The 16,127-nt window shown below is 42.1% G+C and overlaps 1 protein-coding gene across 2 annotated transcripts in view; it reads left to right on the forward strand.

Moving 5' to 3' along the window:
• LOC138299610 (E3 ubiquitin-protein ligase RNF113A-like) overlaps positions 1-16,127 on the forward strand; it is a 178,788-nt gene that overhangs the window by 43,283 nt on the left and 119,378 nt on the right. For both annotated transcript variants that reach the window (XM_069238022.1, XM_069238021.1), the window contains exons 3-5: positions 3,747-3,854; positions 5,028-5,135; positions 10,500-10,609. In XM_069238022.1, the coding sequence (XP_069094123.1) occupies positions 3,747-3,854; positions 5,028-5,135; positions 10,500-10,609 (326 nt within the window). The remainder of the gene's footprint in view (positions 1-3,746; positions 3,855-5,027; positions 5,136-10,499; positions 10,610-16,127) is intronic.

The following is a 16,127-nucleotide window of genomic DNA, read 5'->3' on the forward strand; positions in this document are numbered from 1 at the left end:
TGTTTCTTCACCAGTCGAGTCGGGGTCGCCGGGTGCAGTGTTGCAAGTCTCACGCTTCTTGCGGGGATTGCAGGGGTCTTTAAATCTGCTCCTCTGGATACAAAGTTGCAGTCTTTTTGAACAGGGCAGCTGTTCTCTGGAGTTTCTTGGTCTCTTGGAAGCAGGGCAGTCCTCTGAGGATTCAGAGGTCGCTGGTCCTGGGGAAAGTGTCGCTGGAGCAGGTTTCTTTGGAAGGCAGGAGACAGGCCGGTAGGACTGGGGCCAAAGCAGTTGGTGTCTTCTTTCTTCTTCAGCAGGGGTTTTCAGCTCAGCAGTCCTCTTCTTCTGTAAGTTGCAGGAATCTAGTTTCCTAGGTTCTGGGGAGCCCCTAAATACTGAATTTAGGGGTGTGTTTAGGCCTGGGAGGGCAGTAGCCATCGACCAGGACCACTCCCTGCCCTGAAAAAATACCGAAACTAAAGGTTTCGTTTTTTTTTTTTTTAAGTGCAGCTTGTTTTTCTTTAAGGAAAACGGGCTACACTTAAAAAAAAAAAAAAAAAACTGCTTTATTGAAAGCAGTCACGAACATGGAGGTCTGCTGACGACAGCAGGCCTCCATGTTTGCGAGTGCCTTTACTCGCTATGGGGCCGCAATTTGCGACCCACCTCATGAATATTCATGAGGTGGGTCATTGCGACCCCATAGCGAGTTGCAGTCGGTGTCTGAGACACCGTACTGCATACCAATTTGCGAGGTGCAAATTGCGAGTCGCATGGACTCGCACTTTGCACCTCGCAAATTGTTACGTTGCTACATCTGGCCCCTAGTGTGTATATGTAAGAAAGGTATACTAATTTTAAAAAAAATGAAACATAAAGTTCACAAACATAAAGGCATTTGCTCCTTTGTTCACGCAAAAACTTTAACAATAAAGAAGTAGACGGGCAATGTAAAAAAAAAAAACTCAGGATTTTGGGGGCGTGCACTCACAAGGGCTATTTAAAGCTAAAGAAAGAACAAGCTCCCACAAGAGAAGCTGTGGAAGGACCCAAGAATTTGAGCCATTCTCCATGGAGAAATCAGCAGACGAAAAGTAAGTCAAGCTGTCACACTCTGACCACATAGAAGCAGGCATCTGAGAGTGACAATGATGCCAGCCTATGGTAAGCTTTGCGCAGGCTGTAAGCCCGCTGAACAAAAGGTCTTTAAGGGACAGCGCATGCACATCCTACATAACACCTAAAAATTAGGTTGTATGGTTATGGTATTTCGATAGAACATGAAATATGTTGGTGTAGAACTCTGATTACAAGCAGCCTGTTGGATCCCCAAAAAATTTGTATTGAAGTCTAAATAGAGGAGAAATGTGCCAAAGCGTTAGGGTGCAGTTAGCTTGAATAGGCATGGTTATTCAGAAATATGCCTGTTGTATGATGAAAATGAAGTTTAGGGAGAAAAGTCATAGCTATAAATGTTGTGTATACGGTCTGGTAGACAAAAGTTGAAGGTATTTCAGTATTGGATGCATTTCTAATAAAGACTGGAAACAAAGTGTTTGGTGATCTGTATTTAGGTCTTAGAAGAACCTGACTAAAGGAATCACATTTCCTTTCTGCATATGTATACGGGGGCAGAGTTGCCTCAATATTGACCAAGTGCTGAACCAGATCAGTCCTGAGCAAAGCAAGATGATAGGAGATGGGAGCGACTGTTAGGTGAACATTGGTAAAGTATAGCATATTAAGGGAGAAAGAAGCAAGTTTTAAGTGGCAGTTCCCCATGAGAGAGGTCATATGCAGCAAAAAAACATGGTCATGGCTCTCATTATAGACACTGAAAACCACACTGTGTCTAACGGCATAGTCGGTGTTTGATGGATGGAAAAGGTTGAGCGCATTATCATGGAGAATGGGGTTCTGAGGTATACCTAGATGTCAATGCAAGAAAACAATTCATATGTTGTAAATTATGTATTAGAGGAGTGAAAGTAGGACATGAGTGAAGGAACCTGCAAGTATGTAAACAAGGAGGCGGTTGCTAATGAGATATGTGTCCCTCGAGAGACCGAGTGTATGTTAGCGGTCTCGGGGGAAAGTATGTACATGGTAATCCACATATGTGCTCCTAGTAGTGGTTGTGGTTCGTGTACAGTCTCTGCAGTCTTCAAGGAACAGTTTAGGAAGTGCAACAGGTTCTGCCTACAGAAAAGGCTATGTTCACAGTGAGTGCAGGTGCCATCTTTTAGCAGCCATAGCTTCCCAGAATTGGAAGTCACACCCAAATTCTCCCTCATTTATCTCACCCTGCTACTATGATCTCCCTAACCCTTCCCTCCTCCATCCCCCTTTACTCATCCCAAGCTTTTGGGTTGAGTAAATGAGGGATATACTCCCAATTAACACTTCTGGATTTCTTTCCTCCTCCACCCCTCCACCCCTCCACCACTCCAGTCAATCTAACTAACAAACTCTCATATCCACGGCTCAAATTAACTCATAATAATACTAAAGCTGTACTCATATTTCCCGATACTAATCCATCACTAATTCTTGTTGGGTTCCAGAGTAGCGTGCTACTCACCGAAAAGCGCTTTGATGCCTCGTCAGGGATAGTAAGCGCTATATAAATACTATTACAATAAAATACAAAACACAGGTCTCGTAAATCAGTGCAGCCGTATTGGGGCGTGGGACCAGTTGATGGTAAGGGGTTTGTTGGAGGTAAATGGCATTTCATTGATGTAAGATAACGGAGATCCACAGCTATTCAGGCATGAGGAAATTCTTCAGTGTGTTATTAACAAGCTGCACTAATGGGGACTGAGAGACAGATTTGCAGACTCGTGTCCTCATAGAACATCTTTCTGTGCTTATTTGCAGCTTGATGCCCTTGACTCCAGGGGGAAAGACTGTCTTCTTTTAATTTCGAAAATAAACAAAAAACAAAGAAGTGGTAATAGAATGAAAGATGTGAAGGACAGGAGAAAGTGACTTTGGAGGTTGGTGCTATCTGACCATTTATTATTAGACAAAGCATTGAGCGAGCTAGCTCTATCACAAGACCCTAAATTCCTCCAAGGTGTTAGCCCACATTTCAGAGCAGCCAGTGCAGCATATGTTTCAGATTCACAATGGCGACAATGAAGGTTACCTTTGTTGTCCCGTCCCTCTACAAAGCAGTTACTTAGAGGTCCTTTCATACATTCGCAAATCACTGTTGCTTTCACCAAGGTTCGCGAGCAGTGCATAGATAAGATAAAGTCAAGACTCCGTTAAAGAAATTGCTTGTTCCACTACATCGCACTCCCTGTAACTGGGATATAGACCGGCCTCTAGCAGATATCACATTACTTTATACAGGCTTTCATACTAAAAGACAATATGTTACCTAGTGACCATTTATTTAATCAGGGTGTCTTTAGCAGCTCCATATGACTCTCCACTCCCCGAGTGAGGAATCATTCCTTTCAGATTAAGACCAAGATTGTGTTGGTGCTGAAACATTTATTTGCTGTATGTGAGGAAGCAGGCCAATTAATAGACTATCACAAAAAATATAGCATGATTTTACTTGTGAGGATGGAGTGTGATCAAGAGTGTTTCTTTAGATACTTCTGCTCAGAAGAACATTTCATGGACGTACCTATGTCTGTGTCCTCATCAAAGCTTGTTTATCATCTAAATGTAATTGTTTAATTTGAACTTTTGTCATTCCTTGTCTAGATGTCTACAACATCTTACTTCTTCTAATGTTCTTTTTTTCATAGACCAACTGGAATATGAAAGAGAAAACTCAGTACAGTGATAGTCCAAGCAGTGAAGAAGATAGAGCCCCAAAAGGAATTGCTGTATCCTACAAGTCATCGCGCTCTGCGGTAAATATGCGAAACCCCCTCACACTGGAGCATCGTACTCCACTATTGTATAAAATGCTGCTTGCCCTCTGTGATAATGATGTGGTATTGTACAGCTGAAACTCATAAGCCGTGGTTAGTTAGTGGCCTAGTAGTAAGGCAGTGCAAATAGCATCATTAAGGGCCTGATTAGAGTTTGGCAGACAAGTTACTCCGTCACAGACGTGATGGATATCCCGTCCGCCCTATTTCGATCTCCATAGGCTATAATGGGATTGTAGTAGAGTGGACAAGATATCCGTCACGTTTGTGACAGAGTAACTACCTCCGCCAAACTCTAAATCAGGTCCTTAGTCTCCTGCAGAGGTCTTGACCATATTGGGTTGGCTCACCATACCTGCTGGAGATGAGATCCCCTACAGGAATTTCATCCTTGCTGTGTAAAAAGAGGCTGCATTGCTATTTCAATAGGAGTATTACAGGTGCATGAGGACGAGTGACTCTGGTTTCTCAGTACTCTGAAGCCTACATATGGAAAAGTTTGGGTTTTGCTGGACCTACTGAAATATAACTGCGAAGAAGTTAGCTCTAGTAAAGAACTGTTAGTAGAACTCTAGGCTACTCTACAGTGACCTCACAGGACTTACTGTCCACAAATAGGAGGCTGCATTTTATATGAAATGGATCTAGATACCCTGGCAGAATATACATATCTAGGGAAACCTGGGCTGGTCACCAACAAACCCTATATCCTGAAAGAAGCCAGTTTTGGTTTTATGTAAATGTCCACACAGGCACTGGAAATGCATTCTATGAAAATGTGTACTCCGCAGCCCAAAAAATATAATCCCAGCTAGGAGTCAGTGAACCACACACGTCCTACACCATTATGTGGGGATGGTAAAGTAAGGTGGCTGTTAGTTAAGTTTTGTCTTTGTGATTCCTCTAAGGAACCCCAAAACAAAACCTAAAAATAAATGGATCAATCATGATAATCATTTTGTGTAGGTCATCGGGTCGTGATAACTAGTTTATTGATCATGGAATTCTGTATTACCACTTAATAGCAGTGAATAGACCATATCTGAAGGAGCAAGACAGTGTTGACAAATGGGTAACATAAACCCCTCTATCCACATAAGAAATTAATTCTGAGCCTTTGTTCTGGACAGTAACTCTGCATCTGTATTTCAGAAACCTGTTGGACCAGACGATATGGGCGCAACAGCTGTTTATGAGATGGACACTGAGAAGGACAAAGATGCCCAGGCCATCTTCGAACGTAGCCAGAAAGTCCAAGAGGTTGGTGTATGGTTTGATTGTTTTTCCTACAGTTACAGAGCAGATATGCTGCATTTCTTTGTTGCTTAAAAAATTGATTATTCATACCTAAGCAATGAGAACGTGTTCTATCTGGACATTGTTGTTAAAAAAAAAAAAAAGTCTGTACCGTGTATCTCACTGATTGAGAGTATATTTGTCCTCAAGGTGCAGAGTTCGACTAAAAGTTCCTATGCTTACACTAAACCGTTTTATTAGGTCTCGCAGAGACAGCACATGGGCTGGCTTGTTGAGATCTTTTGTTTTCCAAGTGTGGGCTTGAAGGCTACCCACTGCTTACCATTGTTTGTTTTCTTTGTTACCCTCATTTGCTTGCTTCTTATTGGTCATCTGCCGCAGATTACCTTCTTTGTATTTTTGTCCCTCCCCTAGAACATGGACACATTAGTTATGTCCTTCCACTGCTCATTTGTTTAGGTTCTAGGTTTCTCTTTGTGTGTAAGCATTCTGTCAGAGTGCATCTTTTTCAGCTGGCATGCCAGTGCACTTCTCCTCCCCTCTTTGTTTATCCCGCCCTCTCTTGTCTATGTTGCTGCCTGCCATCCTCCCCTCCCTCACTCCATTGTTTGTGTTGATGCTTGCCTTATCCTCTCCATGTTACTGTGTACTTCCGTCCTCCCTGAAGATCTCCGTGGGTGTTAGAGAAATGTATATAGGATTACACAATATTTTCCAGCACATTTGGGCTGAGTAACTCAAGAGTATGTAAAGGAGTCCAGATAGAAATGGTTTTTAATTTGGAGCTTGTGAAATAGTTCCCCTAATACCATTCAAAGCTTTCTCGAGTTAGTTTTGTTGGTAATGTATTACAGCAGACGCAGTGTCTCAAAAGGATACATTGCAATTGTCTAATTTTAACACTAAAATGTTTCATGTTAATGTATAAGGGATCAGTTGTGCTCCTTACCATGGCTTATTGTAGTGCTAAATGAAGGAGCAGTGCAAATTTCACATATGTGCTGACTGGTGTAGTCTATAGCTATCGAAGAAAATCTGCCATTTGCTGAGGTAACAGATTGAATGTAGATGTGCCTATGGACACCTAGATAGAGAGAGATTGCGGCCTTTGCCTGTATTACCAACAATAATGTCGACAGGACAGCTTAAAGAGGCAAAGTTAAAATCAAAACATTCACAAAACTGTAATGTATGTAAAATCTTTCAGTGATTACTTGTGCACACCTTTTGCATAAGAAGGAATAGGCCCTAGAGAAGAGTAAGCTACATGGGGGGCTGTACTGGCATGCTAGGTGCAAAAAAGGCCTTTGTCTTCTTGCCGGATCTCTATTTATAGGGAATCTAGGACGAAAGTGCTAACCTATGGCAGTCTTTGAGGTGTGCCTTGTTATGAAGGGTGGCAGACATAAATGTTAGTTATCCCATCTGCTTTTTGGTGCGGCTTTTGAGCCATCGACGTGTATGTTTATTAAAAAGCATTGAACCAAGGAGATAATCATCAGATGCTATTCAGTCTTATGCTGCTTTATGTTAATGCCCTTTTCTTTTATGTGGTGGATCCTGGAGTCTATTCCCCACTCTTTGCGGAGTACATTTTAACATTTTGCAAAGTGTAAAATGTCTGTGTAATAGCACAAATGGTGCGTTCTCACCTCTGGGTAGAACCACAGTGCTAATCTGTGCACTGTCTGCATCATAAGTGTTCTTTTACTTTTACATTTTATTTTATTCTAATAATGTATTTCTGCATGTTTTTAACATCCGTTTGTTTGTCAGGGAACATTGTGTGTCTCTGATCTATCTTTAAGGAAATGCTAGTGCTTAACAAATAAGGTAGATGATCAGCTGATCTGATTGCACTAAACAAACTGGGAAGACGTGGATGTGGAAGCAACAGCATAAAGTATCTGTGGGTTGTTACTTGCAGTATAAATTAATGTAGCTGCAAATTTAAATTGGCAAGCAGGGCATTTTTGCAGTTTGAAGAGTTATGTATCATGTTACTGCTGTCTGTTATCAGCCAGGTGTCCCTACTGAAAATTGTTAACTCTGCCTCCGTTTTTGTATTTATTTATTTATAAACATTCCAGTGTTGCTGCTGTGCATGTTATTTCAAAGGCTCTGACGTTTTGGCACTTGTTTGATTTGGACTGGTGGTCATCAAAGGGTGGCGTATATTCACATTAGTACAATCTTTGGATATGGGAATCTTGACTCCCCTGACTTTCAGGTATATGATCGGGTTGCACAGGCCATATACATGTTCTGCTGGTCTTTAGACACTGGATTTGGACCCATGTGCACATGGAAAGCACACCAGCTTTTCCAGCTGGGGCAACAGGAATCTGTTGGGCAGAGCATTAACATTCCATAAAGTGGTTAATTGCTTGAACATGGTTGACTGGGCCTGAAGGAGGCAAAGGAACAAGGTGGAAAAAAAGGCTTTATACTCACTGATACTGCTAAGTGACTCTATCTAAGGGATGCTGGTATTCTTTCATTCAGAGGTTTCACGTGTCCCATGTGGATGACCTCTTTGCGATAACCATTCATTACTGTGGAGGAGTTTAATAGCAGACAGGGTTGTAATGTTCTGAACATCTTTCTGTATTATTATAGAACTAAGTATGACTTTTTACTTTGCCCTCTGCACTTTCCTAAGCAACCAGAAACATTTGATGTGATCTGTTAAGCCACTAATTACCACAGGGGTGTGGTGGTCAAGTTGGTTCCGGCTCTGTACAGAACTGTGATGGGATCCTCAGCAGCAGTTGTAAGAAGAGTAAGGACAGATGGAACACAGTACTGCTGGCACCTCTTTCGGACAGTCAGTGGGTGTAGCAATGGAGACAGGCTAAGGTTCTATCATTCTTCTGCAAAACATAAATACACTCGTAAGGTGTACATCGTCTTTGCAGACTATGTAAAATGTATGTAAGATATGGCTACGATAATCACGTCAGTGTGTAATAGTGAAGGCAAAGGCATTGGCTTCATGTACTTGGCTCTAATAACTATAGTGCATGAGTTTGAGAGAGTGTGGCTCACATCATGGGAAACATATCTGAAACATGGATACCAGGAGCAACCCATGAAATCCTGTAGAATGCCAGGAGACCGATAGCTGTGGCTTGTGAATAGTGCAGCACTTTACTGCTTTGCGTTGGGGAAGCAGGAGTATTCTTGGGTTAAAATCTGGCACCTTCAATTTCATGAGATTTAGGATGAATGTTTGGAAGAAATGTTTAAGTCATCTTGTCTGAAAGACATATAGGCCTACTGAAATGCTTTTTAAAATTTAATACAAAGTACTGCACAGTTTTAGGTTTTCTTGACCCTCTGGCAAAGTTCAGGTGTGGTATCATGAATATCTTGTTGATGGAGTTTGTGATGTGTGGAACTATAGAATACCAGTGTGAGCTCACCATTCTCACCTGCTGGAGAACTCTAGGGTTCTTAGAATGTATGGGTTCAAGCATGAAGGAGTTGGAGGACTGAGAGGGAGACGGATGAGGTGTTGTTCATGACTTCAAATAAACCGTGAATTTAACTAAAGAAGATTGTGTATGCTGCTACTTTCAACACTAGCTTCATATTATCACTTACCAATTTGAGACAAGGTACCTGGTGGACTATACCCTACAAACTGTCTGCACATGACGTGGGGATGGTCATTCAGGGCAACAACCAGTCTTGTGAGATTCACAGGATTGTTGGTGAGTATAGACATATCTGTAATATTAAATCTTTCATAGATTCAAATACTTAAATCCTCCCTGTCTTTGGGGTGGGAGCCCCACTGTAATTATAACAAGCAGTATATCCTGCTTGAATAAGTGACATTGTTAACCAATTCACATCAGTTTAAGAAGAAACAAACTTTGGCCAATCAGGAAGCAGCTCCATACCCCCTCTTGAAAAGGTCTTTTAAAACTGTGTGCTTCCTGTGGAGTCCCTCATAAGTAGTGTCTCTAGTGCCTTCACCGTACTTATAGAGAGCCAAGGACTGCAAGAATTGCCATACTTTTTTCTGCAAAAAATCTCAAAGATAAAGATGGCAGGCTACAGGTTTGGCTCCAAGAACTTAAGACAAATGAAAATCCATCTTCTGGCGATAAAAGTGACAGAACATTTTAACCTCTGAAAAAAGACTCAGAAGCGAGAATGTCACGTAGAAAGGGAATCCTCTCATGAGCCCTCCAAAAAGATCTACAAGGGCCAGGAAAAGAAGCACTCAGACAAGAGTCTTGCATCAAAGGTAGGAAATTCCATGAAGAAAAATGACTCCTTTTCAACAAGCTCTGAGAAAACCAGGTGGGAGCCTTCTACTCCTTCATTCAAGGTTCTTCCGAGTTCTGATTCAAAGAAGGCATCTATGTACCCCTCTTCGTCAGCAAGATGTGCGTTGTCAAAGAAACTGAAGACAATACCAACGTCATTGGCGACAACAGCAGATTTGTCGTCACAAACATCAACAACAGCATAGCGTTGAAGTGTGCAAGTGTACTATGTGCAGGATCAGCACCATCAAAGATGACATGGGCAATGTCATCATCAGAAATGAAAAGAGAACCATGTTGCATTATCCCAGTGTGACCAAAGCATTATTGGTACTCAGAGCTATTGCTCTTATCAGAACAGCAGCACTCAGTCCATTGTTTTTTTTTCTGTTAACAATGAACAAAGGCCAAATTATTCATCCAGTACTGGGGTCTCTCAGTTTATCGCCCTAGCTCCTGAACACAATGAGTTCCATCTCTTAAATATTTCAGAAGGGTCTTGGCTAAGGCCAGAGCTAAAACAATTAACGCAGCCTATAAAGCTAAATGGACTCGTTTCTGTCTATGATGCTCTCAGAATGACGTTCATCCCTCACCACAGAATAAGAACTACTGCAATGGTTGGTATGACATTGGTCCTTATACAGTTTGATTTGTTATGCTACTGGGTCACTGGATTCCCCTGAGGATGTATATATCTGCAGTGGATGGCAGTTGTTAGGATTTATGGGGTAGATGCTGTTTTTGTGGTTGTTTACTTGAAATGGAAAATGTATGGACATCTAATGGCATATAATATTATCCCCTGTATTAACTAAAGAATTTCAAAATGATGCAGTTAATGTGCTCTAATTCCGTTGGTCACATTGCTGAGCACTAGATCAGATTCTAATCAAGGTTACTGTTGCTGGCAATGATTTATTTTATATTTCCCTTGCACAAGCATCTTTTACTTTTACGGCTGGAAATAACCGTGATTGAAAGCAGTGGTCCTGAGAAGTTTTATCTGCAGATGCACGCCTACTTTGATCTATCTATTCCTGGGTCTCTGCCATACCTGACCTACTAATCTTTCCATTTGCTCTAGGAGCTGAGAGGGAAGGATGATGACAAAATTTATAGAGGAATCCACAATTATCAGAAGTTTGTGAAGCCCAAAGACACATCCCTTGGCAATGCCTCCTCTGGGATGGTCCGGTAAGTTTTGTTCTCAAGTCTCTAATCACGATTCTAGGTTTGGCCTTCCTCAGTGAATAACAACTTGTTTTTATATAGTGCTTCATTCAGCCCCTCTAAATAATTGTGGTCACTATTACCCAATTTTAATGGCACATGGTTTGCTTACCCCAGAAGGAGAGAAGGCTTAGTTGACTTTGCCGAGTTTCAGACTTGTGGCCTGCAGGTCCCTGCGTGTGCCATTGGAGTGTTAAAATTCTCTAAGCCCTCTTACTATCCAAGCCAGTTGTATATTTTCATATGTCCACTAGGGGGCTTGAGCTAATCAATATATCTTGAAAGACAAAATTATGTTTGTCATTGCATTTTTGCTTTGAGAATTTGTACTTTTTCAGGATAAATCTAGTCCTTCAAATGCTACTTTAAACTGGAGAGTCCTTGATTGTAAATGTAAAAAGACATTACACTTCGTACACTACATATTTATTCTGTAAGAAATTTATGAGTGAACACAGAAAGTTATAAAACGTTAGATGTAGAGATGCCAAATAATTAGAGCATTGATATTTTGGAAATCCTCTTGAAATAGCTAATCTCTTTCATACCATTGTGCTGTCAACACGAATTGCCAACAGTGATGAATCAAACATGCCATCTGGAATAAGTAGTCAGGAATATGGTAGAACCATAGGAGTTTGTACTGTTTGTTTTCTAATAAATCCGGTATATGTTGCAAAGATCCTTCACTATTCTCTAATGGACATTAACTAACTTGAGTAAAAAGTAATTGTGCTATTCGAGGAAGAGTTAGTGGAAGACTTTGATGCTACTCTGTCGTGATTATTGGAGCAGGGTGCTTAGCTCCGTGAGATAGGTTTCAAGAAACACCCTATTCATTATATCCAGTTGAATTTTGTTCATACAGAATCTCAAACTCTACATAAAACTTAAGATATGCTTGCTCCAGGAAAGGTGATGTAGATTTTATCTCTATGGTAAAAGCCTTCTGAATCAAGATCACAGAAAATTTAGCAGATCAGTCAGTCAGTAGAATTTTAGAACACTACTTGTCAATTTGATTTAATTCATGAGTTGGAACTCCAAAGATGTCCACATGCAGACATAATACAAAATAATATGCAAAATGACCACAAAATTCCAGTTTAAAATCAGTATAAAGCACTGCGTTCTCTAAAAAAAAAAAATACGTTACATTTACTAAGTACCCCCCCCCCCCGAGTTAAAAGTCCATAATCCTTCACATACAGTACAAAATGTGAATAAAATGCATCCGAATAATGAGATTAACTTTTATACAAAGAAACCTTGAACTAAACCCCAATCACTCTTCACTGTTCCCACTAGGGTGCATCATATCATACATGCGATTAAACCCCAGAAAAAAACACTCCTAGATATATTCCCAAACACGTAATAAGTTTGGCTACTACTTGTCACCCAAGAGGGTATCCAGTTGATTAGATGAATAGCCAGGTCGCCAGGGACTTTCAGAACTTTGGAAGAGATAGGGAGGTCGGTAGTTGAAAGGGTAGCTCGTTCCATGTCTTCGCTGCTACGACAGATGAGGCGGTGAGGGTTAGAGAAAAGGACGTGATGCGGAGGTGTCTGGTTGGCTGCTGGAAGTTCAGGCAGTGGTCGAGTAGGTGAGTCCCCAGGCAAGGGATGATGTGAGTTCCTCTAAGGAGATCCAGGCTGGCTGCATAGTTCTGTATGGTCTGAGGTCATCGGAGGAGGTGAGCTGCGTTCTCAGCATAGAGAGCATTGCTGTAGTCCAGTCGGCTGGAGGTGAGGGTCTGGGTGATGGTGCGATTGGAGCTATTGGGGTAGCCGTTTGAATATTTTATGAAGCATGCAGAGAATGAAGAAGCAGGAGACTGAGTTGACCTAAGTTATCATAACTAGCTTGTTGTCAAGAATGAAGCCTAGGTTCCTACTGTGGTCAGTGGGGGTCTGAGTTTTAAGGGCCACCAGGATGCGTCCCACAGGGACCTTTTGTTTTTGAAAATCAGTACCTCTGTCTTGTCTGTGCTGAGCTTCAGGCAGTTGACCTTCATCCGGTTAGCGCTAACTGTCATGCAGTTGTGGAAGTTGGCCTTGGTGGTGTCCTTGCAGAGGGAAAGAATGAATTGTGTGTTGTCGGCATAGGATATGATGTTGAGTCCATGGGTTTTAGCGATGGTGGCCAGAGGTGTGATATAAGTTTTGAAGAGAGTGGGGCTGAACAAGGATTCTTGTGGTACTCCACATACGATGTCCTTGAGTTCAAAGGTGAAGGGGGGGGGGGCAGACTTTTTGCTTTCTTCTTGTGAGGAGTGAGGCGATACATCTGAGGGAGGCTCCTTGGATGCCTACGTTGTGCAGCCTTGTGATGAGTGTGTGGTAAGAGACCATACTGAATACTGCAGAGATGTCTAGGAGGATCAGAGCAGCAGTCTCTCCTTGGTTGAGGAGGGCTTGGATGGCATCAGTAGCTGTGATGAGGGCTGTCTCGGTGCTGTGGTTGCTGCGGGATCCGTGTTGGGAGAAGTCAAGTAGGAGGTTCCCTTCCAGATGTGAGGGAGTTGTTGGTTGATGGCTTTTTCTAATACTTTGTCCGGGAACGGAAGCAGGGAGATCAGTCGGTAGTTGTTGAGGTTGTTGTGGTCTGCCAATGTTTTCTTTAGTAGGGCATTGACTTCTGCATGCTTCCAGTCCTCAGGGAAGGTGGTCATGATAATTGAGGTGTTGAACAAGGTGGTCAGTATGTGGCTATTTCTGCCTAGGTTGAAGATGTGGTGAGGGAATGGGTCGTTTGGGGCCTCTGAGTGGGCCAAGTTCATTATGGAGGCTGTGTCCTGTGGGGCGAGCTGTCTCCATTCGGTTAGTCAGATGTCTGTGGTGGTTGCGGAGTCATTGTGTATGCTTGAAGAAGTCTGTGGCCTTGGGCTGGGGTTTGAAGTTTCTATAGATGTTGACAGTCTAGTTGTGGAAGAGGTTTGCAAGGTTGTCACATAGTTCCTATGAGGGGCTAATGTTGTATGTTGCAGCTGAGGTGTTGGAGAATTCTTTGACGATGTTGAGTTTTTTGCTGTTATTGGAATTTGATTTGATGTGTGAGGCTAAGGCCTTTTTCTTCGATTCTCTCAACTGTCTGTGGTAGAGGTTGAGGGCTGTCTTAAAGGCAGTCTTGTCAGTCATGTCCTTGCTGGTGCGCCATCTCCTTTCCAGTTGTTTCCAGTGTCGTTGAGCAGCTCGGAGGTTTTACTGTACCAGCTAGCATGCTTGGTGTACCTTCTATGGTTGTTGTTGCTGATAGGAGCGACACAATTGGCGCATTTGGTGAGCAAATACTATTGGTGGGTTAACCTTGACTGGGATATGTTTCTAAGATTTATGTCAAAATAGGAAAGCGGGGCTACACCTCCACAGATTCATACGTCTGGCCCTGTTGTTGGTTAAAATATGAAATTGCTATACTAGAAGTGGGCCCTTTGTGAAATGTCTGGTATATTTGGATTGTGACGTCTGAATTATCTGTCCTTCTGGTAATGAGAATGCAGATAGAAGAATTGTCCTACCTTTCTGATGAAAAAGCAGATTTAGTTGTTACTTCCAATCCTTCACCCACCAAATAAAAGTAGTTCTAGGTCAAACATGTACTGTACACGATGGATTCTTCAGTTATGAATTGTGTAGAAAATCAATAACAAAAGTCTTAAACAGTCAAATGAAGCATGTCTTTGATTAGATTGGTGAATCATTTTCTGCACCTAATATTGGTTACTCTTTGCCTGCCAATGGATTACGTTGGTCCTTAATCTATGCATTGGAGATAGGGGTACTCTTGAGGAAGCATATTTAATCAGAAATGATCCATGCTGTGTGATTGGTTGAAGAGCTGCCGTTTTAACAGGTAAATCCATTACCTAGTAGCCTATTTAGTTTGCTAAAATTGAAGTCTGTTTTGGCACTGGTCAAAAGATTTAATATTCTTTTATAGTATTTAGGAATTTAGCATTCACCCTCCTTACATCTATGAATGTAATTCTGCTCTATACCTCTCAGTGAATTCAGGAACTCCTTAAAGTAAAGGTGATTGGAAGGATGCCAGCCCCAGACGTGTTACTGTTGTGTCCCAGTGTGCACCAGTCTCCACACCAGTTTGCAAATAATGATACCAAAATATACATTTTTGGAGGGCGATGTTTTGCAGAGCCAGAGGAGGCATAATGTTTCTCTGCTACTGCCCTGACCCCATCTGTCTGATTAACCTGTCTCTTAAAGTATGTGACTGCACTCATAACTGGTGGTATACCCATTACTAAATATTACACATTAAATTACAAACACCCTCTTATCTATTTATACCCTAAGTGTGTGCTGAACCTCATAATCACGGTACCTCCTACCTGTGCACCATTTTAAATAAGACAGGCTTACTGATTTAGTCAGGCGGTCATCATATTAATAACCACAGGTTATCCTTTTTCAATGTAACCCATTAAAAGGGGTGGCATTGTACATAAGGCAAGCCTGCTGGCTTTGTCAGCATGTCAGCACATTAATAGAATCAGCCACATGTCTTAACTAAAACTTGCATTACAATTTAAACTAATGGAATCAATACTAATAGTCATAGGCATCCATTACAATTGTAAACGTTTATTACTCAATCTCCATATTGTCAATAAAGCATTTGCATTCTTAATGTAGCCATAGGACCAACTACTAATTGTCCCCAGACCCCAGGAGCGAAAGCTCCAGACCCAAGAGTGCTTGGAATTTGAGGCACACCTCTCTGGGGTCAGGGATTCAATTCCCCTGGGAGAGGTAGGGTTACTTTGTCCAAGCGTTTATGGAGATGGCAGCTGAAATTCTGTAGCCCTCCAAACACTTGGCGGTGCACCACGAGAAAGAAAATATGCAACTTTAAACCCATACAGGACATTATGGGGCACTCCATGCTGGGATCGGTGAATATATTATGAGCACCTCACTGCCTTATTCACTTTGCTCCCCCACCTCGTGTTGTGTGCTTCTTATGTTTATGTTCCCACCTAGGGCATCCACTTTTTTTTCCCCCTCTTAGAGACAGCATGGGGATCCCACTCCAAGTTGGAACTGATATCTGCTCCCACTGCAGCAGTAGTAGGTGCTTCTTCCGCTCCCTTCTTCGTGTGTGAGCTGCTTACTGTCCTCACTGTCTTCTCCAACCATGTGGAGCAGGAAGGGGGCTGTCATTGTGCGCCATCAGTTGTGCCCTTGCTGCCCGCCTTGGTTTTCCTGCAGTCTACTGTGTTCTGCTTGGCAGGGGCCCCCTGGACTCCATTAATTGTACCGGGCACCAGTGGATGTGGAGGGCTCTAGCCACACTCATGTCCCTGAGATGTATCAACCCACCCCAGGGATAGCTTTGGAAGATTGAGTGGACCCATATGTATTCACTTGGCCATTTTTGTATTTCAAACTGGTAAATCTTTGAAGTATTCTAGGGCCGATTTTCTTCATCTTGCACTTGTTTTGCGCGTTGTGGCCAGAC

This window comes from Pleurodeles waltl, chromosome 6, assembly GCF_031143425.1.
Source record: "Pleurodeles waltl isolate 20211129_DDA chromosome 6, aPleWal1.hap1.20221129, whole genome shotgun sequence".
Classification (NCBI taxonomy): domain Eukaryota; kingdom Metazoa; phylum Chordata; class Amphibia; order Caudata; family Salamandridae; genus Pleurodeles; species Pleurodeles waltl.